This window comes from Toxorhynchites rutilus, chromosome 1 (genome assembly GCF_029784135.1).
Source record: "Toxorhynchites rutilus septentrionalis strain SRP chromosome 1, ASM2978413v1, whole genome shotgun sequence".
Classification (NCBI taxonomy): Eukaryota; Metazoa; Arthropoda; class Insecta; order Diptera; family Culicidae; genus Toxorhynchites; species Toxorhynchites rutilus.
The window spans coordinates 189,804,455-189,819,590 of NC_073744.1; the positions used below are offsets into that span (position 1 = coordinate 189,804,455).

At 32.7% G+C, this 15,136-nt stretch overlaps 1 protein-coding gene across 1 annotated transcript in view; it reads left to right on the forward strand.

The window, feature by feature from the left end:
* The first annotated feature begins 715 nt into the window (after positions 1-715).
* LOC129761657 (pupal cuticle protein-like) overlaps positions 716-15,136 on the forward strand; it is a 37,350-nt gene continuing 22,929 nt past the window's right edge. The window contains exons 1-2 of the mRNA XM_055759390.1: positions 716-868; positions 7,780-8,276. Of these exons, the coding sequence (XP_055615365.1) occupies positions 857-868; positions 7,780-8,276 (509 nt within the window). The 5' untranslated portion in view covers positions 716-856. The remainder of the gene's footprint in view (positions 869-7,779; positions 8,277-15,136) is intronic.

Sequence of the window (15,136 nt, forward strand, 5' to 3'; positions counted from 1 at the left end):
GCACAGGATGCACAATTATTACCGGTCCCGTGATCCGACCATTGGAAGCCAGCGGCCAATAACTAACGCACACACACACACACACACACACACACGCTGGTTCTGACAGGTTCCAATAATGATCGAATGGCGTGCGATCGTGTGTTTCCTTCTGCAGGGCAAATGCACCACTGCGCGCACCTGTTGTTGTTTGCTGGATCCGAAGAGGTAAGTAAGTGATCGGATTGGCCACTGCGCTCTTTGTTCACTTTGGGCCTGCCGAAAGTATTTGTCAGAACGCGCGCGCGTGCTCGGACCAGAGCATTGCCGGAGGAGTGGGCGCGCGATAATTCGAACCCAATGAGGGCAATAATTCGGTTGAGTGAGTATATCACACAGCTGATATTCTCGATGGCGCGCGCGATCAGCGCGATCCGCGGATTGCGGATTGCGGGGATGGAGTGCAACAGTTTTCTTGGCCTCGGTTCGGTGGATTGTTTCATTGCAGTTGAATTCATATACTAACTAACCTAGGGTTAGTGGGAAAGAAAAAGCGATCAGCGAGAGCGGGAAAGCGCAGTGAATGTGATAGGGCACGAGGGAGCATTATGTATGGGTGTTACGGTTTTCCGTCCGAGCGGACTCGATCGGGCCCATCGGTGGACTCCGTTTGGGCGGTTCTTTAGGAGTGTTCTTTTCGCCGGGCGTCGGAAGAATCGCGGCACTATAAAACGGTGCTCCTTCGGATTGGTTAGGCACAGTTTGCAAACAGTCCTGGTGGAGGATCACTCGTCAGGAGGTTTCAAGGCACTCAATAAGCCCAAGATCATCAGGTGTTAAAGTTTTGTCGACGGAATCGATAGTGAAATTTCCAACAATGAAAGTTCTCGTAAGTACCGTTGGTGCTGGTTGGTACAATAGTTTGATGCGGGGATCAGTGATGGGAAAAGCCTAGGAAGTGATCGCGAAGTAAATGTTTTCGTGAGTCACTCAATAAGAATTGGAACGATGCAGCTAGTGAAGTAGGAAGCATCCAAGTAGTCGAGTGAAAATGGTTCCCAATCGTGAAAACAAAAATCAATCGAAGCAACCGTTGTTTTGACACTGTGAATTCGAACATATCGTTCAATGATTTGTGTGAAATTTATTAAAGTTTTTGGATTATATATTTACAGTGGGAATCATGATAAATTTGTGACACTTGTGATATGTTATATTCAATAAGTTTTCTAGATTTTGTGATGAAATTTGCATTTTTCGTCTATCAGTTGTCCTTTATTATTTATAGCTTTCTTTCGTTTTGTATTGTATCCTCAGTTCGCCACTAATTTCCCTTTTCCTAACTCAAAAATTGCTGCTTCAGTTGGGATTTTTGTAGCTGAAAGATGAGTTGTCTACGTAAAGCTTGTAAGCATTACATGGTAACACGAAATGCGCATACAACGATTCCATTTATTTTAATATTCATGATTATTTGTATGCATGGATTATATACTACTGTTTGTAATTAAAGATGATCAATTAAGTCCATAACACGGCTATCTAACAATATTTATTGTTTACACATTTATATCATTCGTGAAAAGATATGATGTGAGTCAATTTATTGTTTTCGCTTCTAAATTAGTTTTAATTTTTGTTCAGTAGTTTAAATGTAATTGAACTTCATGAGATAATGTTAATGCTTTCTATTTTGGATCTGTTTTTTTATATATCTCAAGTCTTATATTTGTATTCCTATTAAATACTATAAGCCTACGATTTTTTGTTTGTTTTTTATTCTTTTAAATTTGAGTTTCCAATTTCCTTGATTGTTTACAAATATCTGAATTTTTAATTTTCAAAATTTCCAATTTTGGTTTTTTATAGTTTTTTTAATTAATTAATTTTAATAATCATAAATAACCTGTGAATTTTTAATTTTCAATATTCTGAGTTTTCAATTTGTTATTTTTCTAATTTTTTTCAAATTTTAGGCCATTCGGCGGGATTTCAACTTTTTGAATTTTCTAGATTTTTCAATTTCTGAATTTTCAATTTTTTGAGTTTTGATTTTCTGAATTTAATCTTTTTTCCAGCTTTTTTCTTATTTTTGACATGAATATTCAGTTTTTGAATTTTCTTGATTCAATTGATTTTTATGAATTTTCATTCTTTATATTATACAATTTGCTTATGTTTCCAAGTTTAAAACTTTCTCAATTTTCCTTTTTTCATTTTTTTACTATTCTGAATCAGAAAGCTTGTTCCAATTTAAGTTTTTTTGAATTTATGATTTTCTTAATTTTCAATTTCTCATTTGATGTCCTGAATTTTCAATTTCATTTCTTAAATTTTCAATTTTCTCAATTTTCCAAACATTAAACTTTTGAAAATTTTAAATTTTCTGAGCTTTCCTTTTTTGAGTTTTTATTTATATGAATTTTTAATTTCCTCTATTTTAAATTTTTTTTCGAAAATTTCTGAATTCAAAATTTTTTCAATTGTAAAATATCCGACGTTTTCAATTCACTTAATTTTAATTTTTCCGAAAAAATTGTTCAAATTTACAATTTTCTAAATTTTTAGTTTTTTCTATTTTTAACTTGCGCAATATGTATGTATGTAAATTTTCTGAACTAACTAAGGAATAATACTGTGTTCAAATATGCAATAAAAAGTTAATAATATTAAGAAAATCCAAAAAGAACTTTGAAAAAAAAAATTAAAACAATAATAAATTTAAAAATCTGAAAATCTGACAGTTCAGTTTTGGGTTTTTTAAATTTTTTTTAATCATAAATAACCTGTTCATTTTTAATTTTCAATATTCTGAAGTTTCAATTTTTTACTTGTTTATGCTTTTTTCAAATTTTAGGCAATTCGTTGGGATTCCAACTTTTGGAATTTTTACAGATTTTTCAATTTCTGAATTTTAAATTTTTTGAGTTTTGATTTTCTGAATTTCAATTTTTTTCAACTTTTTTTCTTTTTTTCCCCTTTTTTTCATGAATATCCAATTTTGGATTTTTTTTGATTCAATTGATTTTTATGAATTATTATTCTTTATATTATACAATTTTCTTATGTTCCGAGCTTGAAACATTCTCAATTTTCCTTTTTTCATTTTTATATTATTCTGAATCGACAAAATGGTTTTTATTTTTTTTTTGAGTTCATGATTTTCTTAATTTTCAATTTCTTAAATTTTCGATTTTCTCAATTTTCCAAATATTAAACTTTTGAAAATTTTAAATTTTCTGAACTTTCCTTTTTTGAGTATTTATTTCTATGAATTTTTAATTTCCTTTTCAATTTTAATTTCTATAAATTTTTAATTTCCTAATATTTAAATTTTTTTTCGAAACTTTCTGAATTCAAAATTTTCTCAATTTGAAAATTTCCGACGTTTTCAATTCACTAAGTTTTTATTTTTCAGAAAAAAATGTTCAAATTTTCAATTTTATAAATGTTTTGTTCTTTCAATTTTTAACATTCGTTATATTTATGTATGTAAATTTTCTGAACTAACTAAGGAACAATACTGGATTCAAAGGTGTACTAAAAAATAAAATAATATTGAAAAAATCAAAAAAATATTCATTTTGAAAAAAAATAATTTAAAAATATCAAATTGAAAAACCTGAAAATCTGACAGTTCAGAAAATATAAAATTCAGAAAATTTAGAATTCGTAATTGAATTGTATTTAGAAAACTAGAAACTAAAAATTCTTAGTATTAAAAACTCAGATAAACGTCAAATTTAGAAACATTGAAACAATTGGAAAAATAAAATTAGAAAAAAAATTATAAATGGGAAAGGAATTGGCAAACATTAAAAATATATAACATTATATTGGAAAAAAATCTGAAATTTGAAAACTTACAAATCTAAAAATGTCATAAATGAATTAGGGAACATTTAAAAAAATGTAAAATTGAAAAAATAAAATATTTAAAAAAAATCAGTGATTTGAAATTTTAAAAATCCAGAAATATCATATAGAAAATAGAGAGAATTTTAAAAAAATGTCAAATTGGAAAAAACCCTAAAATTGAAAATTGAGAAAAAAAAGTAAAATGAATGATTCTCAAAATTTAAAAGAAAAAAATCAGAAAATTTCAAATTCAGAAAAAAGAAAATTGAATAATTGAAAAATACAGGCAAATGAGAATTACTTCTCAGATGATTGAAAAAAAAAATCATAAAATTTGTCGATCAAAAATTCAAAAAAGCAAAAATTTAAACTCCGAAAAATTCAACTATCTGATTTTTTTGCAATTCAAAAGATAAACTCAATTTTATATTTCTGAATTTGGAATTTGATAATTAAAATTTAAAAAAAATTCTGAAAAAAATGTTTGAAAACCGAAAATTCAAAAAAAAAACAGAATAAGTATAAAAAATTTCAAATTCAGAAATATAAAGTTTCAGGTAATTCAACATTAGAAAAAAAAAACAAAAGCTGAAAACTCAAAAGAAAATAAATTGAGGAAAAAATAAAGGATAAAATTTAAAAAAACCTGAAACTGAAAAATATTTAAAATTAAAAAAAAATATCAAAATATCAAATGAAGATTCTAAAATTCCAGAAAATGAAACTTCACAAAATAGAAAATTGAAATGATTCAAACTTTAAACCGATCAGAATACTGAAAATTCAGAAAATTGACAAAAATGGAAAAATAATGAAGTTGTTATTGAAAATCGAAGAAAAAATTAAAGACTTAGAAAATAGGAAAACAGAATTATTTCAAGTGTCTTTTTCGTTCGTTTTACAGCGCTTAATACAGTGTTGACCGGTGGCTATCTGCATTACTGACTAGGGATCAAAAGAACCTATTTGTATTCAGGAGAATTGAAAAAATCAGACAAATTAAAATAAAAAATCCAGAAAAGGTCAAACTGAAAATTTAGAGAATAAGGAAATTAGAAACTTCATATTTCAGAAATATAAAGTTTCAGAGAATTCAACATTAGGAAAAAAACAAAAGCTGAAAATTCAAAAGAATATAAATTGAGGAAAAAAGTAAAGGATAAAATTTTAAAAAACCTGAAACTGAAAAATATTCAAGATTGAAAAAAAATATCAAAAAATTTTAAATTTCAAATTCAGAAAAATGAAGATTCTAAAATTCCCGAAAATGAAACTTCACAAAATAGAAAATTGAAGTGATTCATGAAATTGAAAGTTCAATTTAAAATTTAGAAATGAAAAAAAATCATGGAATTTAAAACTAGGAAAAATAAAATTTCAGAAAAATAAAGAAAGCGGAAATTCAGAAAATCGAAGTTTGAAATTGAAACGGGGAGAAAACTTTAAACGATCAGAATACTGAAAATTCAGAAAATTGATAAAATTGAAAAAATAATGAAGTTGTTATTGAAAATCGAAGAAAAAATTAAAGACTTAGAAAATAGGAAAACAGAATTATTTCAAGTGTCTTTTTCGTTCGTTTTACAGCGCTTAATACAGTGTTGACCGGTGGCTATCTGCATTACTGACTAGGGATCAAAAGAACCTATTTGTATTCAGGAGAATTGAAAAAATCAGACAAATTAAAATAAAAAATCCAGAAAAGGTCAAACTGAAAATTTAGAGAATAAGGAAATTAGAAACTTCATATTTCAGAAATATAAAGTTTCAGAGAATTCAACATTAGGAAAAAAACAAAAGCTGAAAATTCAAAAGAATATAAATTGAGGAAAAAAGTAAAGGATAAAATTTTAAAAAACCTGAAACTGAAAAATATTCAAGATTGAAAAAAAATAACAAAAAATTTTAAATTTCAAATTCAGAAAAATGAAGATTCTAAAATTCCCGAAAATGAAACTTCACAAAATAGAAAATTGAAGTGATTCATGAAATTGAAAGTTCAATTTAAAATTTAGAAATGAAAAAAAATCATGGAATTTAAAACTAGGAAAAATAAAATTTCAGAAAAATAAAGAAAGCGGAAATTCAGAAAATCGAAGTTTGAAATTGAAACGGGGAGAAAACTTTAAACGATCAGAATACTGAAAATTCATAAAATTGATAAAATTGAAAAAATAATGAAGTTGTTATTGAAAATCGAAGAAAAAATTAAAGACTTAGAAAATAGGAAAACAGAATTATTTCAAGTGTCTTTTTCGTTCGTTTTACAGCGCTTAATACAGTGTTGACCGGTGGCTATCTGCATTACTGACTAGGGATCAAAAGAACCTATTTGTATTCAGGAGAATTGAAAAAATCAGACAAATTAAAATAAAAAATCCAGAAAAGGTCAAACTGAAAATTTAGAGAATAAGGAAATTAGAAACTTCATATTTCAGAAATATAAAGTTTCAGAGAAGTCAACATTAGGAAAAAAACAAAAGCTGAAAATTCAAAAGAATATAAATTGAGGAAAAAAGTAAAGGATAAAATTTTAAAAAACCTGAAACTGAAAAATATTCAAGATTGAAAAAAAATATCAAAAAATTTTAAATTTCAAATTCAGAAAAATGAAGATTCTAAAATTCCCGAAAATGAAACTTCACAAAATAGAAAATTGAAGTGATTCATGAAATTGAAAGTTAAATTAAAAATTTAGAAAAGATAGAAGTTCAGAGTATTCTGGAAATAAAAAAAAAGATCATGGAATTTAAAACTAGGAAAAATAAAATTTCAGAAAAATAAAAGAAGCGGAAATTCAGAAAATCGAGGTTTGAAACTGAAACGGGGAGAAAATTTAAAAAATTGATAAAATTGGAAAAATAATGACGTTTCAATTGAAAATCAGAGGAATGAAAAAAAAAAATCAAAAACTAAGAAAATAGGAAAACATAGTGTTTCGACACGACAAATGCAATTTTTTTGCGACACTGAGGATGAGTAATTTTCGAGATAAAAACGAGAGATAACGAGATGCGTTTGGTTCGACAGAATTATTTCGAGTGTCTTTTTCGTTCGTTTTACAGCGTTACATACGGTGTTGACCGGTGGCTATCGGCCTTACTGACTAGGGATGATATACAAAGAGGTTCTTTTGATGTAGATAATTGGGCGGCAAAAAATCACTACGAGCAATTGGATGCTGTGACAAAGGCGAATTCAATTTCTTCACATGCGACTTAATGAGTTATAATTTTTGGCTATTGAAATGTGCGTAATGTTTATGATCTTCTTTGTTCGATAAGCAAGGCAGATTCTAGTATATGAAGCCAGATGATTTATGGCTTTCTTGTGCTATTGGAACTACGGGTGTTTATCTGAATATGAAGATTAAACACATAGGTAACTGAAAATTTAGAAAAAATAAAATAAATCAGAGATTTAATACGATATTTTTGTAAATTTAGAATTTACAAAAGTAAAAAGGATCAGCAAATTGGAAATAAAGAAAAACCAAATTGAGATAATTGAGAAAAATGAAAGAATAGGTGGTTGAGTGTGAAAAATTCAGTTTTTTTGATGGAAATGTGATATCAATAGTTTTAACTTTTATATTCCTATTATGTTCGCTTGAAATTTCATTGATATTATTGAACGCATTTTGAGATGCTGTTGAACCTATCTATGTTTCATGTTTCATACACATTTTTAAACGTACAACACTTTCTTCATCTTCCTTATGACTTTTTACTATTTTCTTGGAATTATTAATTTCCATAGAATTTGAAATTTCGAAAGTTTGAGCATATATTTCCAATCTTGCAATTTTTTTTCGTGTTTCTCTTAAACTTTTATTTCAATTATCTCGTACCGTAGTTTAATTTTGTGTTTTATACCATAGACATGCATAACGATTATTTTTTAATGTTGATTTCATTTCTCAACCACTGAACTCTACCTTAGGTCGTGGGATCCGTTCTGCTGCTGGCGTCAGTCGCTTCCGCCTCGTACTGGGGATACGTTCCGGCCGATACCCCTGAGGTAGCAGCCGCCAAAGCCGCCCATTTGGCCGCCCACCAGGCCGCTGGTGGACACCTGGGACATGCCGCCGGACCAGTGGACACACCCGAAGTTCAGCATGCTAAGGCCGCCCACTTTGCCGCTCATGCTGCTGCCCGTGCCGGACATCCAGGAGCAGGAGCTGTCGGCCCAGCATGGCACGGAGCCCCAGCTGCTGCCGTCCATGGCGGTTGGTATGGTGCTGGTGCCTGGCACGGACCACAGCACATCCCAGTGATCCACAACGGAGTGCCGGTCGATACCCCCGAAGTGCAACACGCCAAGGCCTCCCATCTGGCTGCCCTTGCCTCGGCAGGTGCCGGAGCTCATTGGGGTGGACACGGACACGGACACGAAGATGACGGTTCGTACAAACCCCACTGGGACGGCCATCACTACTGAGCACACTCCGCATACCAAACCAGCACCCGCCCCATCGCATTGGAATTAGCTAGGCTTTACTATAATATTTTTCTTTCTTGCGAAGGAAAAAAGAACCCAATACTCAGAGTCACTGCCCTCTTCTCATCATCAGTAATTTCTTTTGTAAAAAGTATTTCAAACGCTAGAGCTTCGGAAGTCATAACCCAAGTATGCAGTCAGTAGTCAACGGATCAGAAGTCAGAAGTGGGAGCATAGTTACAGGAGATGAACAGAGTCAAAAACAAAAAACACGAAAACACAGCTATTGAGTGCGTATCTGTCAAGCTAGGAAAGGAAGAGTTTTCTCGGGGTTTCCGGTCCTTACGACTACCGTTGAGAATTAGCTTCCGGAATGTCTGACTTGAGGCAAAGAAGTGATAATCGCTCCCACTCTGATGATGTATTGTATTATTTGTAATAAAATAGATATGTTATTGCAATCAATTTCAAAAGTTGAAAATCCTGTGTTGTTTTTTATTTCCTGATTTATTCTAAAATAATGCATTTCAGGTTGGTGTCGTCGTGTTGATTGTGTCGTGGTATATATTTTCAATTAACTGTAATGAGACTGTTTATTTATATAAAGCGCAGGACCCCGGTCCAACACGAACCGTGGTCTGCCTTCAACTTCAAACTATGACTACTTCTGATGAGACTCTGTCTCTTACAAAATATGTTCTTATATACTAGTTTACAAAATAAACTTAAACTCTACACAAACATTTTCAGCTGGGCGGAGCATCGCATTTGGTGAATTACGTATAAGAGAAAAAGTGAGGATGAGGAAAAGTAGGTCTTCAGGTTTCCGCTTTGCCTAGCGCAAACGTAGCCTCAATGGAATGTAAATAATACAACCGGCACTTGCGTAACATGTTGATACAAGTGCGGTGTTTATTTACAGCATGGGAATGTTGCATCGCAGTCAAAAATCGTACAGCGGATGACTAATACTTTATGGCCTGCGCTTAAAGAGGGTTTGGGAGATTGGGTTCATTTAGTGTGAAATGAGAAGGACTATTTATGGATAGGGATAATGGGATGAAGATGTGAGAAAGAATATGGAAAAGGGAAATACTGCCACAAGAATTCGATCGTTCAAGCATGTCCTCGGTCCATTGATCGCGATTAAATTTTTGGAAAAAAAAGTCACAGGAGGGTTGTGCGGTGACACGACCGCAATTGACGTAGGATTCCGTTAGGCTATGTGTTGATTTTGGATATGTTGGAAAAATGACATCGGTAAACTCTTTGGTAATGATTTGGTGGCCTTGAAAAGGGCTGTTTTGTTTGGTTGTTCGGTATTGTTTGTTCACTCCACCAGTGTTTACCGAGTGATGATGAGAGAAGTATGGTGAACAGTCGTTGGATGGTGCGTATCAGATAAAAGATGCCGAAGTGGAACGAGATATGATGAAAACCGCCCTCTGTGATCCTAGACGAGATGCCTCCTGTGTTATGTATGAATGAAAACCAATGTAATATAAAATAATTACCAGTACAGAACGCAATTAACATTTTTTCTCATCAGTAACAACTTGTTACTTTAATATAGAGAAAGAATATTTGAACTAGAAACTAGATTTTTACAATTTTTACTTTCTAAGTGTATATTCAACCCAATGTGAATTTTAATTGGACTAACAACACCTACACTATTCCCACTTTCTATAAACGCACCTCCGATTTTCAAAGATCTCAAGAACCAGGAAAAAATTGACCAGTTTCATGTATTTTATTTCAAAAGAGGTGTATTTAAAAACCAAAATCCATAACAAAAACAAAAACGTGTAAGCAAGAATTCATGATTTGTGCTTATTTCATAAAAACCGGTTCCCACTTTCTAAAAACACACCGGCTGTTTTAAAGTGTGGAACGTTGTATCACTCAATGGGTTGACAAATTTCTGCATTTTAGTAGTCAGTTGGTCTTCCCCCACGCTCGATCACCTGGAAAATCCGGTTGGGCATGCTTTTGACCAAGTTCTTTATAGTTTCCATCTCAAAATTTTCCCAGGCCGCCGAAATTACCAGTTTTAGGTCAGCAATGCTGTTATACTGCTTTCCGTTGGCGTAGATTCGTCGCACGATTATTCCCCAGATGTTTTCTACAGGATTCAGATCCGGGCTGCGGACTGACCACCACATCAGTTCAATTTTTCGGGACTCAAACCAGGATTTTGTCACTGAACTCGTGTGGATACTAGCATTATCTTGCTGAAACACGAATGTTTGGCGACGATACTTCGCTTTGAATGGAATCAGGCTGTTTTCCAAGACCTCTATGTAGTCTGGCGAACTCATTTTGCAAGATGGGAATGCTAGGTTGAGCTTTTTGCGCAAAATCCGATCCAGACCATCAAAGATCCTCCACCAAAGTTCCGTGTTGAGAAATACATTGGTTCCTTCCGCAAATCTCTCCAATATCCCGTAAATCCATCGGGGCCATCCAGATTGAATTTTTTCTCATCAGAAAAAAAAAATAACCTGAAGATGAATAAATAAAAATCATGAGCTCTAATAGCTTGTAATCGCTTTTTAACATTTATCTAAGAAAAATACAGGAAAAAACGAAGACTTTACCGTTTGTCCCACTGACGAGTCATGTTCACTTTTGCGAAATCCAAACGTTTTTGCTTGTGATCTGGTGTTCGATTCGGAGCCTTGTGCATTTTAGATCGAATTATGTTGGGGCTGGAATGCAAAACCTTACGAATAGTCTCATCCGCAACAGGTAGATCCAGCTCAGATTTGATCTTGAACACCGATATTGTTGAATTCTTTCGTTTGGTTGTTGCATACTTTCTCGGATTTTTCAAGAAGTTTCTTATCACCGAATCTGATCTACAGAGTCTACGGGCAATTTCGCGAAGAGGCACCTTTTCTCGTCGGTTGGCTTCGACCATTCCCCTTTCTCTTTCACTTAGAATATTTCCTTTTGGCATTTTCAAGCAATACGATCGAGAAAATTTATTCAAATTCAAAAGTTTGCCTGCATTTGCTCACTGCGTTTATAAAAATGGGAGCTTCGAAAACAGATATATCGTGTTTCTGACAGATGCAACGAACACACTATCACTATTCAATGTGGAATATATATGAATCACTAATACTTACACGGTGGCATATGGTACACATGCTGATTAAAGCGTAAACATTGTTATTTGCGTAAAGTGGGGGTGCATTTATAGAATGTGGGAGTAGTGTATTCTATACTATATCTAACATTTCCTCACTTTTTCCATTTTTCTCGCCGTAAAAAACAACACCAACGCCGTAAAAATGAACACAACAAAACAGACAGCTTAAACTGAACGACCCGTTTTCGAGCATTGGTTTTTATTTATGAAAATTGAAATAAATCGTTTCATATATCAAGTCATTTTTAACACAATTGCTACCATGCTAAATTTTTCACAATATACGATCGGTCATTGATATGAAATTTCACGAAGCAAGTAACATTCAAGTTCCAAATTTAAATTTTATTTGCTAGAATTAATCGTATCACTCACCTTACTTGCAATATAAAAGTGCCCCGACTTGCATATATTTGCAATGACGAGTTCACCCGGCCACCTTGGTTTCGAGTTCTCTGTTAGAGAATACTTTTCGGTAGGAACAACAGTTTCCCCCTACTTTCATTTACTAGCAATGCCGATTTTCCCCAGGCAGCTTGTTTTTGATGTCTCTGTTAGGGACCCGCCGCATGTGTCGTCAATTCGACCAATCAGAAGAGGGTATTTCCGTTAGGATAGGCATTGAGGTTTTGAATTGTTCGATAGTTAATTTCATGATATATGTAGTTTCTTCAATATAAACAATTGTTATGAAGTACCGAAATCGATTGACGCAAAAATTTCATCAATCCATCATGAAATGACTGAGCAATAAGCGTTTGAAATTGGACAATTTTCACGATGTGCTCGATTTTGGATTTTCAATTTGTACCCCCATGTTCCCGAAAGACGTAATCCTACGTCAAAAATTAAGCTCTTTGGTACTAGCCGTGCTGCGACTTTTCTCATGCCCAAAACGTCAACCAAAATATGACGAACGGTCTCGTGAAAGACATTTGATTTCCGAGCAGCATTCCTTTTATTTTGTCGATGTTTTCATCAGTTGAAGAGGTGGATGGTCGTCCTTCACGTGGCAAATCGTTCATCTCTTCTCGGTCGTCTTTGAATGCTCTATATCATTCGTACACCCGAGTTATCGACATAGTTGAGTCACCAAATGTGTTCTGTAACACTTTCAACGTTTCGGCACAAGACATTTTGTTTGCAACACAAAATTTCACACTATATCTTTGATCAACAAAATTATCCATATCAAAAATTGCCGAGCAAAAAAAAAGAAGCTTGTTTTGAAAGTCTTTTGTTTTTATCTGTATTATAGTGACTTTCAACTCATTTGGCTGGTTCGTCACTTTTTACTTCCATTATTGGAAGAATGTCGGGAGTGAGAATTGAACTCGTGACCTTAGCGTGAGAGGCATGGATGTGAACCGACCGTCTTCGGCACTGGCTTGATACCAAAATCATGGACCTTTCGGAGGAAAAATTGAACGCGCCCGGCGCGGTAGAAATTCTGAGTACTAATCCCCCGAGCTTGACTGCCTCGAATGCTTTTATTATTCGTCATGTTTACAATTCTTGTTTTCTTATTTACTAATACAAAATTTGGCGAAAAAAAAAATGTTTCATTTGTTTTTTTAATGTTTTATCATCAAACATTTTGATACTTCATTTTTTTCTTTTATTTTGGATTACACATTTCTAGTTGCTATGAACTAGTATGCAACTATTGAATTTAAGTGTTGTTAGAATCCCACATTTATAAATTCTTGTTATTTTTCATTTGTCATTTATCTTCTTCTGTATAAGCTCGACTTGTCACAAAAAAAAAAACGAAAATTTGGGTTAATTTTTTTTTGTACAAAATATCGTAAAAAATGTGGTTCCAGTTACTGTTCTTTATTTCCGGTTGTAATTAAAAATTAAATTCCTTTAACTCTGTAATCCCCCAATTCTAAATGGGAACAAAAAATGGTCATATCTCCTTAAAGCTTCCCCAAAAGTCTTATCGATCATTATTGATGAGCTTTCAAAGCTTCATTAAAATTTTTCTTAGTGCAATATGTTTATTTTCATCATTCTTGCTGAATATATCTCCCTCTCATCATCTTCATCATCATCATCTTCATATTCTTTTAATCTTTAATCTTTCATCTTCTTCAATATTTAGTTTTCTTTATTTATATATTTATTGTTGGAGGTAAATTCATCTCCCATGATTCTTCTTCGCTTTCGTAGCGCTACTTCGTTTTATTTTTCTTTATCATTCGTCAATATCATCTTCATTTTGTTTTATTTAATTAATTGCTATCATCGGTATATCCCACATTTCTAGTTTCTCGTGAACTTTTATGTAAATATCGATTCATACATGCCCTTACAGGAATTCATTCCTGGCCTTCCAGCCCTTCGGTACATTCAAAAGCTATTTTAGCGATTGATGGACTCATTCTCGTTATTAATTGGCTGTAGACATATACGATTCAATATCTTCATTTTTCTAAAAAAATCCCACTTCAAAGCGTGTGTGAAAGAAAGAATCACGCATTTTTTTAATTCGATAAGTACTTTCCCCATATTACCCTGTTCATACAACTAAAGTATGGGAGACATGATTGTGTTTTCCCAAACAGAATAATCAGTACTTACAGAACTGATGGAATATTATTAATTAATAATTTTTATTTATGTTTCTCGAGACTTTTCTCTGGTGGGTCGAATAACTCAATTAAGCAGAAGTAAAACCGTTGACTAAAATCAACAGTTTATAGAAGCATTTATCCTTACAAAATGATGACGATACAAACTAATCCAAATATGCATAATATTATTGATTACTTAGGGGTTTATCAAGATATACTGTTTCAACGCAAGAATTAGATTGTACAACTTTCTTTTAGGTACATAGTTTCCCTTCACATACATTTTATCGTACTTATTCTCAAAATATTCTAGTTGATTTAAAAATTGATTCTCCTTCCAACAGTTGATGTGAATTCATTTGGAAAAAGCTTTTTTTTGTTCTACTTTTTAAAATTTGGTTGTTTTGAGTGGAAAAATTAATTGGTCCAATTCAATTTCTCGCTGTTGTCCTAAATTGTTACAATTAAATTAGGTTTTGCAGTCGTCAAAAAAAAAGTTTTTTTTTTTTGGTTTACAGTAGTCTAACATTTATAATAAAATTTCTTTTTATGTATCCATGTTTTTTTCCCCTCAATTTCACCCAACGATTTGCAAAGTTTTGTTTATCGTGTTTCCACATATGGTTAGTTCTAACATTTTTTTTCCGCTCTCTCACTTAATCAATCTTTCATTATAAAATATGTGCTTACCTTCGTTGATATTGTTCATAAATGCAAAAAGGAATTCCAGAAACGGAGTTCACTTCTATAACATCCCTCAAGATGTCTGATGCCACATTCGATTCCACGTAAATGAACCTCTCGGAGCCACAGTCCAGCAAAAAACATCGATCGTGAATCAAACTTCTCAGCAGACAACGATGGCTCAACCACTCCGTGCGGGAATCATTTTTCTTCAACATGTTTTCCACTTTGCTGCATATGCTCGACAGCATATCCTTATTGTTCGATCGATCCGAAACAAGCGATTCATTACCGGAATTTTCTTCTTTGGAGATCACTACTACAGGGGGATGGTTTTACTTGGCTCAACTGTACTAATAATTTCCCAGATCTTTTTTCACTACGATATGTTCATTTTCGAACGTCACTTCTTGTACCGCATTATGCTGATTCATATTTT